At 47.6% G+C, this 14748-nt stretch overlaps 1 protein-coding gene across 7 annotated transcripts in view; it reads right to left on the minus strand.

Annotated features, from left to right (window-relative positions):
• RGS6 (regulator of G protein signaling 6) overlaps positions 1-14748 on the minus strand; it is a 213815-nt gene that overhangs the window by 14586 nt on the left and 184481 nt on the right. For all 7 annotated transcript variants that reach the window (XR_008329955.1, XR_008329956.1, XM_053384436.1 and 4 more), the window contains one exon: positions 10857-10946. Coding sequence is in view for 5 of the 7 variants with exons in the window: in XM_053384436.1 (XP_053240411.1) it covers positions 10857-10946 (90 nt within the window). In the remaining 2 variants the exon portion in view is untranslated. The remainder of the gene's footprint in view (positions 1-10856; positions 10947-14748) is intronic.

Raw genomic sequence — 14748 nt, forward strand, 5'->3', positions numbered from 1 at the left:
TTCATTCTTTCAGCACAACCAATTCTACTCCTCTGGAATACAAAAGATAAAATCAGTGCTTGTGACTTACAGATCAGATCTATGAGCAGATGGAAGAGAAGTGAAAGCGGGTGATAAAAGATTGCTTCAAGAATCTGCCTAGAATAGGGATGAGGAAGCTCTGGCCCTCCAGATGGTGGCCGGGGCTGATGGGTTCAATACTAGTCTGTAGGAGCAGGCAAGGGAGAATCTGGTGAACCCTTTATGTCAGGGATGGGAAACCTTTGGCCCTCCAGACGTTGTTGGACTGTAACTCCCAACATCCCTGACCTTTGGCCATACTGACTAAGGAAGACAGGAGCTGGAATCCAATGACATCTCAAAAGGTCACAGGTTTGCTATGCCTGGAGTGCAGGGATTAATCAGATACTAGGCATTAACATGCAGCCAGCAGTACAAACAGGAAGAAACAAATCTTTCAGGTCAAAACATATCATAAGAAGCAAGGAGAAAATATGGGAACGGCTGTCAACACCAGCAAAACTTATGAGCACAGGATAAATTAAGATGCTTCAGTATAAAGGTTTCTTAGGGTCGTGCTACATAGGAAGCAGCCTGACCATTTAAGTGGAGTATCATCTGGATATGCTGGGGGTTGAACCCGGGACACTGTGTCTGCTGCTATGCAGATGCTCCACCCCTGAACTAAGAGGGCTTTCCTTCAACTTCTTTTCATCTGGTTCTGGTAGTTTTCCGTGTACATCAAAATAGAATCTTAATGGCAAAGTCTCTGGCGCTTGAGATTAAATGCTCAATTAAAGAATGCATTGAGATGACCTTTGCATTGGTAGTTTAGCACAGCAATTATTAGAAAATATGTCTGTAAATAAAATGGTGAGGAATTGAACTCTGAACCTTTTCTGAATGGTCTTCAAATTGCTTTGCATTCAGCATCAAAGAGTAGAGCAAGCCTTTTTTTTAAAGAAAAGAAAAGCTTATTCTTTGCAAGTGGGACCTCTAGGTATCCATAATTAAGAAAAGCTGAGGTTTGGGATCAGAGAATCTTAAAATATACAGATTTTCTTCCGGGGCTTTCTGAAGTGTCTTGCTTTGGGAGACTAAAGGTGTTCCATACCCTATTTTAACACTTGTTGTAAAACACCGGTTCAGAAAGACCCTGTATCCGAAAGCAGGACCCTGAAAGTGCAGCCCATGGCCTTGTGGATGATGCATAGCTGTCAAGTATCCCTTATTTGAAGGGACAGTCCCTTATTCCAGTGCCATGTCCCGCTGCTGTCCCTTATTGATGGATGTCCCTTAAATGATGTCCCTTAAATTTCAAAGGAAGCAGCTCCTCTCCCTCCCTCCCTGCCGGCCAGGGAGGAGGGAGGCTCCAACTGTGTTGCTTGGCTGTGTTGCTCACCCAATAAGAAGTCTAAGAACGACTGGGGGGGTGGAGCTTGCATGCCTTGTGTGTGGCTAGTTAATGCAAGCTGAGGGGGGTTTTGAATGCTGGACGCCATTTTGTTGCACATGCTGCTGCAAACTTTGCAGTGCAAAGCCAGGCCAGGGAGCCATCTTAAGTTGAGGCTGCATAGGCCTTGTGGTGCATGTGATTCAGATTCTAGTCAGTTGAACCTCTGGTTACAAAGTTGGTTGGACAGTGCTCTCAAAGCTACCAGCATGAGTTTGACCAGACTGCAGGAGGACAGGAAGACTGGAGTGCCTGGAACAGGTGAGGCTGCATGTCCCTTATTTTGGCTGCTGGTCCCTTATTTTCAAGGCTGCTGGGCCCTTATTTTCAAATCTGTAAGTTGACAGCTATGGGATGATGTGCACAGCTCAAGTTGCACAATGATGCTTATCTGCGCGCTGATGAACCGAAGGGATGTCTCTTGGCCTTCTTATTTGGGGCCAACATAGCACAGTGGGGAGGGGCTATCGTTCAGTGGTAGAGCACATGCTTTGAATTAAGAAAGACTCGGGTTCAGTCCTTGGCATCTCCAGGAAGGCCTTGGAAAGACTCCTGCCTGAATCTCTAGGGAACTGCTGCCCCTCAGTGAGGATAACACTGAGTTGGATGGCCTGACTGCGCATTAGGCAGCTTCGTAAGTATAGATTTTGGGAAATTAATAGAATTGCATTAAACCACAGCTGGTTCTAGATCCCTGAATGGGTTGCATCCAATGGTGTTTAATAGGAGATGATGAAACTGGAGATTTCCAAAATAAGGAGGGAGCTTATTTTGGCTAATTCCCTCTTCTCCCTGCAGCATCTTGTGCCACCTCCCATGCTTGTTCCAAAGCGTCCCCCAAACAGGGATGTGGGTTTTCTGGGAAAGTTGTCTGGAAAACCTTCCTATGCAGATTAGGGTAATTTGCATCAGAAAATGTTCATTGGGAAATGTTCAGGCTGTAACAGAATACTGTATGATGCCCCAGAGAGCTATTTAATGTAGTTAGTTTATTTTACAGGTATTTAGTAAACAAAGTTTAAAACCTAACTAATGTTTATTTGCACTTTGCATTAATCCATTGTTATGAATGAATGTATAAAATTGAATTTTCTGCAAAACCAAAAACCCCTCTGCCCCACAACACTGCTCCTAACCACCTGGAGCAGATTTTTTTTGGGTGAGGGGGGGGGGCGTGCACAGTCTGCAGGGGGAGAGGGAAGTGGTGAAAATTGTTTTCCTTCCTGTTGTGCTGACCGAAGCCTCTGCTGCGTCAAATAACCTTCCATCAGTTAAAGGGGGAACAGCAATGAATACAACCTATTATATGCCTTTTCTTGTGCTGAAAGAGATTGAGACCAAATCAGTTCAAAGCCTATGTAATGATGAAGCAAAGGGTGTGTGCTCTGACATTTCCAGTTCAAACTGAGACACAGAATTATTAGCTTGCATTAGGCAAACAGTGGGTTTCCTCACCAGTATCTCCTCTTTCCATCTGCAGCATGGGAACAATAATTCTGTCCTACCTTACCAGGTTCTTGTGAGGATGGCTGAAATATTGCACATCAAGCATTCTGAAAACGGACAGGTACTATAGACATAAGCCTTGCTTAGGCATTATGCCTGAACAGGAAATGCCAATACAAGGGACATGTAGGCAGGGCAATTCCCCAATGTCCTGCCCTACCCCAACCTTCCTAAACTGAGCAGGAAAGTCTGGAGGGGGTTTCCAGGCATGCTAGACTAAATATGTTTTTAGACGCCTTCCTGCAATCAGGAAGCCCCTCTGCTATCAGAGTGCTTGTTCATGAATAGGACTCCGAGTGCATTGTGGGAAGGTTGTGGGTGGAGTAAGTGGAGCTGATGCATGTGGGGGCCTTAGGGGTGGGGTGAACATGCAAGCTCCCACACCTCCCTGCTCATGTTGACATTCCCTGCTAAGGCATCACACCTGAGCGAGGCTATTCTGAGGCCGCAATCCTAAACACACTTGCTAGAACATAGCAAGTAAATTCCACGTAAGTATGCATAGCATTGCACTGCAAGTATGACAAATAGATTGACACAGATCAAAAAAAGGATAAGTGTGCATTTTGTTATCAACAGTATTCCTGCCTAACGAAGTATGCTCAGATGATAACTTGTGGGTGACTAGATCTTTGTTGCTTGCTTGAGTCCACTAAAAGTGAACATCCTGGGGACAGTTTCGTAAACCTTGATGAATTTAATTGGAGCGTTCTGTGTGTCCCTCTTAAAGCAGGGAGAATAATTACAAACCTAACCATTCTGTCTGCGGCAGCATGTTAACATTTCCACTCATTAAGGTCTGTAAATGCAGAATTCAGCACATACAAATATGCAGGGGCTGGCTTATGCAGTTTTCAAACATGCAAAAACAAAAAAAAAAAGGGTTGTGGGGGGAGGGCAGTTGCCACAAGAGAACAAATCAACCCATTGTTGTAGCAAAGAGTTGGGCATAGCTATGTAAAGTAAAAATGCTTTGATAAGGAAAGCGCTCATTCCAGTTAGCTGCAAGGGGATGAGAAAATGTGGGTCCATAAGTTTACTGTATCTGCATTCTTTCCCCTGGCTTTGCTTTAATCACACTACATGATTGTTCCTGCTCCAACCCCCAAATATCTAGTTCTTCGAATACAAGACCTAGTGCCAGGATGTGTCATTCCTGCAGGGGATTTGACATCCCAGTCATTTTGCTGCAGAGCAGCAAATGACCTCCCCCCTGCCCCAAGTTAAGGTGCACAGGACTCCAGAGGCTGGCCAAGTTATTTTGGTGCCTGATGCAGAAAACCTCACAACTTCTCTCTCCTACTAAGTAAAGGTAAAGGGACCCCTGACCATTCGGTCCAGTCGTGACCGACTCTGGGGTTGCGATGCTCATCTCGCTTTATTGGCCGAGGGAACCGGCGTACAGCTTCCGGGTCATGTGGCCAGCATGACTAAGCCGCTTCTGGCGAACCAGAGCAGTGCACAGAAATGCCGTTTACCTTCCCGCCGGAGCGATACCTATTTATCTACTTGCACTTTGACGTGCTTTCGTACTACCTGGCGTTAAAACACAACAATAAAAGCTATTTTATTTATCCATTTTCTGCCTTTTCAGGACAACCAAATTCAACTGCTGGAGGCAGCCACCCCATTCAGCTTGATGGTAGGCTGCATATGCACCATATATTTGAAGTACATGACTCCTCCCCCCAGCCGAATCTTGGGAACTGTAGTTTCTTAGCAGTGCTGAGAATTGTAATTCTGTACTTGAGATGCCAGGAGTTGAAGACTGGGAAAAACATCACCTAGCAGAAGGAGGAACAGTTGGATACCACCCTGGGGTAAACATTTTGAATATTTTAAAGAACTCTTGTATGTACAATTGACAGACGGGTAGTTGGAAGTCCTTTTCATTTATTTTTCATTTTTCTCTTTTTCCTGATCTTCCTTTTTTATTCTTGTATTGCTTTCTCATTCCTGTATTACTTTTTTGCTTTCCTTTTTTGCTTTGCTCTTGCTTCTGCTTTGTTCTAGTTGTTGCTGTTGCTGTTCTCTAGGCCAATGAGGGGATTCGATGCTGGTGAAGGTAATGGCTGGCTGATGAAGGACCCTGTGTGAGAGGCAGGGAAGCTCTTCCAGAGTGGGAGGGGAAGAGAAAGGGGAGCTCCCAGGTAAGAGATGGGAGGGTCCAACTCTTTCTTTGTGAAACAAGGGTTAAAAATCTACCCATGAGAGAGGACTTTGTGTTTTTCTCTTCTTCTTTTTGTTTTTGTTTAGATTAGTTTGTTTTTTTATTGTAATGTATTATGAAAAGTCTTAATACAATCTTTTTATATATATAAAAAGAACTGTAGTTCTGTGAAAATGAACTACAGCTCCCAGGATTGTTTGGGGAAAGCCATGTGCTTTAAATGTATGGTGTGGATGCAGCCCTAGACCTAGGTTACAACAGCAATGAAACCCCACCATGGGGCTAACATAAAACCCATCAGAGCAAATTTAGCTGATGCTAACAAACATTCAGGGACGCGGGTGGCGCTGCGGGTAAAACCTCAGCGCCTAGGACTTGCCGATCGTATGGTCAGTGGTTCGAATCCCTGCGGCGGGGTGAGCTCCCGTCGTTCGGTCCCAGCTCCTGCCCACCTAGCAGTTCGAAAGCACCCCCAGGTGCAAGTGGATAAATAGGGACCGCTTACTGGCGGGAAGGTAAACGGCGTTTCCGTGTGCTGCGGTGGTGCAGGCTCGCCAGAGCAGCTTCGTCACGCTGGCCACGTGACCCGGAAGTGTCTCCGGACAGCGCTGGCCCCCGGCCTCTTAAGTGAGATGGGCGCACAACCCTAGAGTCGGACACGACTGGCCCGTACGAGCAGGGGTACCTTTACCTTTACCTTTAACAAACATTCAAAGGGATGCGGGGGGCGCTGTGGGTTAAACCACTGAGCCTAGGACTTGCCGATCAGAAGGTTGGCTGTTCGAATCCCCATGACGGGGTGAGCTCCCATTGCTCAGTCCCTGCTCCTGCCAACCTAGCAGTTCGAAAGCACGTCAAAGTGCAAGTAGATAAATAGGTACCCCTCTGGCGGGAAGGTAAATGGCGTTTCCGTGCACTGCTCTGGTTCACCAGAAGCGGCTTGGTCATGCTGGCCACATGACCCGGAAGCTGTACGCTGGCTCCCTCGGCCATTAAAGCGAGATGAGCGCCGCAACCCCAGAGTCCGCGACTGGATCTAATGGTCAGGGGTCCCTTTACCTTTACCTTTACCTTTAACAAACATTCATGTTTAGATAGAGGGATGAAAAATGATATGATCAATGGTTGTTATCATGGGACAATGAAATAGTGTTATATTACCATGAAGTTTGAAATAAGAGGTAATGACTATAGTTCTTTGCCTGCTGATGCACACTTTTTCTGGATTAAAACAAGATGTACACTTTACTCTCACTCTTAAAAATATACCGTATTTTTCGCCCCATAGGACGCACCGGCCCATAGGACGCACCTAGTTTTTTTTTTGGGGGGGGAAATAAAGGGGGGAAAATTATTTCCCCCCCAGGTGCTCTGCACTAATCCCGAAGTTTGGGGCGTGCGGAGCTCAGCGCCCCCCAAGCTTTTGGGTGCCGGCAAGGTCTCCGCTAGCCTTGGGAAAGCCGCGCAACTTCGCGCGGCTCTCCCAAGGCTAGCGGAGCGCTGCGCTAATCCCGAAGCTTGGGGCGTGAGGAGCTCAGCGCGCACCAAGCTTCTGGGTGACGGCAAGGTCTCCGCTAGCTGTGGGAGAGCCGCGCGGCTCTCCCAAGGCTAGCAGAGCGCTGCGCTAATCCCGAAGTTTGGGGCGTGCGGAGCTCAGCGCCCCCAAGCTTCTGGGTGCCGGCAAGGTCTCCGCTAGCCTTGGGAAAGCCGTGCAACTTCGCGCGGCTCTCCCAAGGCTAGCGGAGTGCTGCACTAATCCCGAAGCTTGGGGCGTGCGGAGCTCAGCGCGCACCAAGCTTCTGGGTGCCAGCAAGGTCTCCGCTAGCCTTGGGAAAGCCGTGCAACTTCGCGCGGCTCTCCCAAGGCTAGCGGAGCGCTGCGCTAATCCCGAAGCTTGGGGCGTGCGGAGCTCAGCGCGCACCAAGCTTCTGGGTGCCGGCAAGGTCTCCGCTAGCCTTGGGAAAGCCGTGCAACTTCGCGCGGCTCTCCCAAGGCTAGCGGAGCGCTGCGCTAATCCCGAAGCTTGGGGCGTGCGGAGCTCAGCGCGCACCAAGCTTCTGGGTGCCGGCAAGGTCTCCGCTAGCCTTGGGAAAGCCGTGCAACTTCGCGCGGCTCTCCCAAGGCTAGCGGAGCGCTGCGCTAATCCCGAAGCTTGGGGCGTGAGGAGCTCAGCGCGCCCCAAGCTTCTGGGTGCCGGCAAGGTCTCCGCTAGCTGTGGGAGAGCCGTGCGGCTCTCCCACGGCTAGCAGAGCGCTGCGCTAATCCCGAAGCTTGGGGTGTGCGGAGCTCAGCGCGCCCCAAGCTTCTGGGTGCCGGCAAGGTCTCCGCTAGCCTTGGGAAAGCCGTGCAACTTCGCGCGGCTCTCCCAAGGCTAGTGGAGCGTTGCGCTAATCCCGAAGCTTGGGGCGTGAGGAGCTCAGCGCGCCCCAAGCTTTTGGGTGCAGGCAAGCTCTCCGCTAGCCCTGGGAGAGCTGGGTCTCCCACGGCTAGCAGATAGCTTCCTGAAGCCTGGAGAGCGAGAGGGGTCCGTGCGCAACGACCCCCCTTGCTCTCCAGGCTTCAGCGAAAGCCTACATTCGCCCCATAGGACGCACACACATTTCCCCTTCATTTTTGGAGGGGGAAAAGTGCGTCCTATAGGGCTAAAAATACGGTACATTAGTCAGTGGTGTCCAAACATTTTTCAAAGAGGGTCAGATTTGATTAAATGAAGGGCCATGGGGGACGACCAAAGGGCCAACCAGCTTTTTTTAGGATTAACGTTTTTGAGCTTTTTTAGAGTTGGAGCTGGAGTTGTTGTTGACCGGTGGGCCGGATTAGACCCCCGAAATGGACTCTGAACATGCCTGCATTAGATGTTTCCCTCATCAATTCTTAGAGAGCAGGGCAGGCATTGCCCTAACAACTGTGAGGTAGGTCAGTTAATGCTGCCTCCCAGTGTTTCAACCAGCCATCTTCCTAGTCGGTCAGGACTCAGAGACAGGGTTGGGCCCCTGTGCCTTCCAGCTGAAGAACACTTTGCATCAACACATCCTTATAGCTTTCCTTTGGGATGCTTTGCTTTATAGAGCTCACTTTGTTTCCAAAGCTGTCTTGGACTCTTGTTTATTTAAGTGACTAAACACTTTTTGCTGTCCTTCTGCAGCAGTGAAGCTTATATACCCTTTCTAGTTTTGAAATTGAAACAGAACTCCAGCAAAGCTTACATCCTCCTGAAACAACCTCTTACAATTCCATTAATTATTTCATTTTCTTTACAAAACAAAGCAAACAAGCAAACCAACCAACCAACCAACCAACCATACTTTGGTTACTTGATCCCCTGAAAGCACTTGGGTACAAAACCCTACACCTGAAAAAAGAAAACCACTACAGGTGATTGATCACCCAGCACCCACAGTTCAGGTATTTAAGAAGGTTACACCTTCTGGGACCAGACTACTAGAGGAATCTGTGGCACCAGTTGAAGATCCAGACTAGGACTACATGTATACCTTAAATAAAATCTGATGCTTTGCATCATCTGACAAGATTCCAACAGAAGCAGCAGCATGATGCTCATAGGTAGTCACTTTGCACCCTGAAGCATACACTAAAAGGAAGGTGTACTTTAAAGAAGGCCTCTCAAAACAGTAACCCATCAAGCCCACAATCCATGTGTGGCAGCAACCCAGCAGCCTGAAGATAATCAAGAAAACTACACAGAGCAAATAGGACCTTACCATAGTACCTGCTTTTTCCCATTTCAACTTATGCCACTAAAACCTGCCTGAAGTCAATGTCTGGTATAAGAAAACCTCTTATTTGGTCTGTTGCCTCTATACAGCATTCACAATGGCAGACAGCATGGAAAATATGGTTCTGGAAAATACCTGGCGCACTCTTGGAGCTAAGTGAAGGCTGCTTCAGAGTACAACAGTTTTCGCCCAATTGTTCCAACACATTCGATCCAATCTGGTTGTCTCCACAGTGCATGAGAGGCTGCCGCCACACTAACAGAAGTGCAAAGGCTTTGCTCAGTAACTCCAGCTGTGCCTCTGAGCTCCTGAACAGAGAAGGGACTGCTGGATTGTGGGAAATCCATTCTAACCATCGAGGGCACATTGGAGCTGCAGTGGAGGCTAACTTTAATTTGGCAGCATATGGAAGCCCCAGCAGGATGGAGACAGCAAACAGCAAAGCAATAGGAAACGGCAGTAAACCCAAGCTGCAGAAGCTGGGAAAACTCTGCACAAAGTGTCTTGAAGGTCAAAGGCGAATGAGAGAAGTGGGGAATTCTCTCAGATGTCTATCCAACATGGTTCTAGGTGGAGGAGCTTCTGAAAGACGTTTAAACACAGCCACAAATGGAGATAAAACTACCTCTGCTCCCCACCCTTCTTCCTTGCCTGGATAATCAGGTGATTATCAGCACAACAAGAAACCCTTTGTTATTTTGACCTGGATGGAAAACATATTGCTGATAATGGGCATGCAGATGCCAAAAAGGCAGAAAGGAATGGAAAGGTGTGCCGCTTTTGAGGAGTTCCCAGTCTTACTGTAATTAGTTTAAAATTAAATGGAAAAAAGTGGAAGGGGAGAAACCACATACAGGAAAGTGCAGGTAAAACAGGAGGGGAGGGGAGCCGATAAGAAATCATGACGAAGTCTCCATGCAAGGCATCCCTTACAAGAAAAGCTACAAAGCTTGACATAAGACACTAAATGGAAGAGGGTTTTGCGCTACTTCCCAATCATTAGTTACTGCCATGGTTATGAAAAATAAAGAGATTCATAGGTAACATTACTCAAGATGGCATATTTGTCCTGAAGGAGTTTAGAATGGGACTAATGCCTTATGTTTAGTTTGAGAGATCCTTGTGGAGGAGCTGTAACTCCACGGTGGATCCCATGCTAGGTCCCAGGGTCAAGCTCCGACACCTCCAGTTAAAGGTCCTCAGGGTCAAACTACACATTACACCTCCTCCTTAGCATGCAGCTGTGGCTCCAGGTGTCCTCCCCTTATGTAATTGCAGGTGTGCCCCCTCCGCTGGATTGATATTAGAACTGCAACGGGTGGAGAGGGGAGGCAATGAGAACTTAGTGCCAGTGGGAACTTTTGAACTAATCCCCATTGTGTTGCTCCTAGGGAGGGATGAGCTGAACAGTGCCAGCAACATCAGGGTCCTCCATGGCTGCAAATAAGGAAAGACAGAGATGTAGCTGCACATTGTGCATCAAGTGTATTTTGTCATTTGACCCTGAGGTAGAAGAGTTGAGAAAGGAGGATCGGGCAGACAGCCAGTGTGCTCCACTGATGTACGTGCCTAGGAAACTGCCTTATACGGACTCTGACCATTGGTCCATAGAGCTCAGCATTGTCCACAGAGACTGACAATACACCTCTCTAGGATTTCAGAAAGGGGGTCTTTCCCAGTCCCACTAGGGATTGAACCCTGACCCTTTGGCAATCAAGCCATTTGCCCCTTCGCAATGACCAGGCTCAGAACTAGGCAGCTTCTAGTTCACATGATCCTCGCAGAGGATGCTCAGAGTAGGTCTTCCTCATATTGACTGCTGTTTATAGGGATGCCAAACATGGAGCTTCAAGGAGAAAGAAAGAAAGAAGTGCTTTCAGTCAGCAAGAAGCCCCCCAAATAACTTATTTTTCATGTTCACACAGCAGCAAGCGGCAGGCAGGAGTCATGAAGTGCTCAGAGATGCAAGCATGTCCTTCCCGACAGATACCTTCTTCTTTGCCAGCAACAAGTCTTGGTAAGCGTTAGAACGGAGGAAACGTGCATAGCTGTCGCTCTTCATCAGCTTGTAAATGTGCTCCTGTGGGAAGGGAAGAAACAACGGGCTGAGATTTGTTACCTGGACACTAGTCAACATTTCCTGGGCACCTAGAAAAGAGAAACACCAAAGAGGCTTCCTGAATACGAAGCAGGCATTTATGAATACTATACAATATTTATTATTTGCACATTTATCTAAAACATTTCCATCTCATCTTTCAGTCAGCAGACCCTCAAAGCATCCTATCAGAAGTCGGTTAGAACTCATTTCAAGAACAGACTTGATCACCCAAAATACAGATGATTAACACAGCTACTGATACACAGATGTACAGATGTTCTCTACTGGTGAAGATGGGGCCATTGAGAACACTTTGAATCTGCTAGACCTGTATCTGCCATTGGAGCATGTTTACAGTACAAACATTATTGCTGTAGTCTAGCTAGAGCAGCCTTCTCCAACCTGGTGCCCTCCAAATGTTGTCGGACTCCAAGTCCCACCAGTCTCAACCAGCATGGCGAAAGATCTGTAGTTCAACAATACCTGGATGGTGCTTGGTTGGGGAAGGCTGAGTTAGAGTGCATGATCCTGGTACAGAAGCATCTCTGCACATGTAATGTGCAAGGTTCCCCTCGAATTGTATCCAGGGGCATTTACATATGCTAATGCATATGTATGCATATTCATGGGTCTGGCTGTGAATATGGCTCTAACACTAACCCCAATCCCCCTCTTTAAACATATACACAGTTCTCCTTTCCCATTCCATCCACCCCTATTCCATCAAGCTATTGCACATATTTACAAGTTCCTGTCACCAGTCAATACCACCTGCACTTGATATCTGTCACAGAGCGAGCCAGGCAGCAAATCACACCAGGTCAAAGTTGGTGTTAACACTTTATTAGTAAAAATACAATCTTCACCGACTTGGCTGAGTGTCAGGCCTACTGAGCACACCAGCTCCTTCCTTGTAGGTCTTACTCCATGAAACCAGTTGCCAAGACTAAAGGTTCCCGCCTCCCCAAGCCATCTACTGTATGTCTCCTCCTCTCCAGGGCCTTTTCCAAGCAATCGGATACTACTTCTGCATGCAGCCTGCCTTTGCTCCACACTTTTCATGCCGCTTGTGGTTCTGGGAGTCAGGGAGGGAGGGAGCTTGTTGCAGCAAAAGAGATCCCTGTGACTCTTCACCAGCCTGACTCATCTCTGCGTCTTGCCCTTTCCCATCCCACTTGACTGCTTCAGCTTCTGCCTGATTCTGGAGCACTGGTGGAGGAAAGGGGGTGGGGGGAGCGTACCGCCCCCAGCACCATCGGGGAAGGGGGTACCATCGCAACCACCCCCCAGAAACATGCCGTGCATCCCCCCACCGCGCTGGGCACCAAGGCCCTGCAGGCGCCACGCCACACCTCCAGGACTCACGCCATGCCCCTGGGACACGCGCCAAACTCCTGCAGGCGGCGCACCACATCCCGGGATGCAAGCCACACCCTCGCGGGTGGTGCGCCATACTCCAGGGATGCACGCCACGCCCCTGTGGGTGGCGTGCCACACCCCTGGGATGCACACCACACCCCCTGGATGTGTGCCAGCCATGCCCCCGCCTGCTCTCCGCCCCCCGTGTCGGAGCGTGCAGCTTTGCCACTGTTCTGGAGTTTTCTCTGTCACAGATTCTCCCAGTGCCTTAGTTTTCCCAGAGTGCCTCTTTATTGTCACATAAGTCTTCTACATCTGCACTGCACTGCTCAAAAAGAAGCAGCAGCAGCAGAACAAAACAAACCACAAAACACCAAGCCAACTGATGAATAGTTATTTTTGCAGATAACCAAATATGACCCGTCTCTAAGAACTGCCTATCTTGGGACTGGTAAACCACTGCAACTCTATTATTTTCACTGGCAGGCAGCAGGGCTTTATTTTCAGCCGGAACCCAGTTCTGGCACCTCTCAGGTGGGCACCATTGCCATTTTAAGAGAACAAGGGAGGCGTTCACAACAAGTTCCGGCACCTCTTTTTCTAGAAAAACAGCACCGGCAGGCAGTAATGGTTTAAAATTATTCCCAAGCTTGGAATGTTCATGAAGAAAACGCTGAAGGAAGAAATTGGCAAATGACTGGCAGACAGTCTCTTCTCTGATTGCAAAGTTTTGCAAGCTCCCCTTTCCAGATGAAGGGCTGGCCCAAGAATTGCAGCACTCCTTTTCATCCTTTGTGCAACTTCTGCTGGGGAAGCTGCACTCACCTTTGCAACCTGCAGAGAGTGCCCTCCAACTGTCGCTGCTTCAGAGTCGCTCTCGCTGTCATACCTGAGAGAGCAGCTGTCTGCAAGGGCTCCGGCTTGAATTATAGCTTCAGCAATAGTTAAGCCGTCCTTATGCAGGAAGTGGATAGAAACTCTTAGGGTAACAGATTATATTGATTAAAGTCTGCACCCCTATGGAGATGCCAATAATATCTGCTGATGCTACAGGACTGCTAAAATGTGTGCGCAGCCCACAAAGAAAATCTGCAATTAGTTCTTGGCATGGAACAACAGATTGCAAGGGCAGGGGAGTTGGCAAAGCGTTGATTGTGTGAAATATGTGAAGCCAGTTTAAGTCTTCTCTCTCATTGTCCCCCTGGACCTGTCCTAGGGCACCTACTGTTACTCACAGTTAATTACATTATCATTTTGAAAGACTCGAGTAATGACTTGAACCCTAACACCTGGATAGAGCAGTTTCCAATAACAGCAGGGGTTTCCAGCATGGTGCCCACGGACACCATAGCACCCATTAAAGATCACAATAAATATCTTCTCAAAAATCTACTGTGCATGAGAGACTGTTTGCCCTTCCTGATCAGTTTCTGTCATCAATGAGCTAGACTGCCCCTGAACATGGAGGTTCCATTTAACTGCCATGGTTTATAGATTTTGATAGAACTATTTTTATAGGAACACCGATGTGTGAATCTACATTACATCAAATGTACGAAGCTAATGTGGATATATCAAAAATGAAAAATTTAGAAAAAGCGGCCCAAGGGCAGGGGATAAATTCAGAATTCATATTTTCTAACTTCAGTTTTGATATGTGGATGTCTAGTACACATCCAAACCCCCAGTCTGAGAGGATTTGAAAGCACGCGGATGCAATTTCTCCCTGTGTAACTTGTGTTAGATATTTATGATTTTATTTGCCCTGAATACTTGAGGGGAACTTTTACCCCTTTCATCCCGTTGCTTCTGCCTCACACAGCTCTTAGGGTGAATTTGTTCTTTTCCCTGTCTCAGCTCCATGTGCTTTGAACACCAGTCTGGGTGAAACAAAGGAGAATTCTTTTCCTTCAGCTCCTTCTTTTTGTACAAAATGCATATCTCTGAGTCCTGAAGGGAGGCCAGGAGGCCCCAAATGCTGCAAAGGGGCCTGACCTTCCCAGACCTTACTGTAATTCTATCACCATTGAAGGTTACATCTGTTTCTACTGAAAATGTAACTCAGTCCAGCTGGTCTCTCTCCTGCCCTTTTTCTGGCATGGCGAAGAATGGGACGGGGAAACTTCATGTAGCAGGCTGTTTAAAGACACCGGAGTAGGCCTAGTAACAAAACCATGACAGCCTGTGCTATCCCATTCATATCTTCTGTCAGGCAGACTAATAATAATAATAATAATAATAATAATAATAATAATAATAGTTTTATTATTTTATTTGTACTCTGCCCATCTAACTTTGTTGCCCCAGCCACCCTGGGCAGCTTTCAACAAAATATAAAAACACAGTAAGACACCAAACATTAAAAACTTCCCTATACAGGGCCGCCTTCAGATGTCTTCTAGAAGTCGTACTATTCATTTAC

This window comes from Podarcis raffonei, chromosome 1 (genome assembly GCF_027172205.1).
Source record: "Podarcis raffonei isolate rPodRaf1 chromosome 1, rPodRaf1.pri, whole genome shotgun sequence".
Taxonomy (NCBI): Eukaryota; Metazoa; Chordata; class Lepidosauria; order Squamata; family Lacertidae; genus Podarcis; species Podarcis raffonei.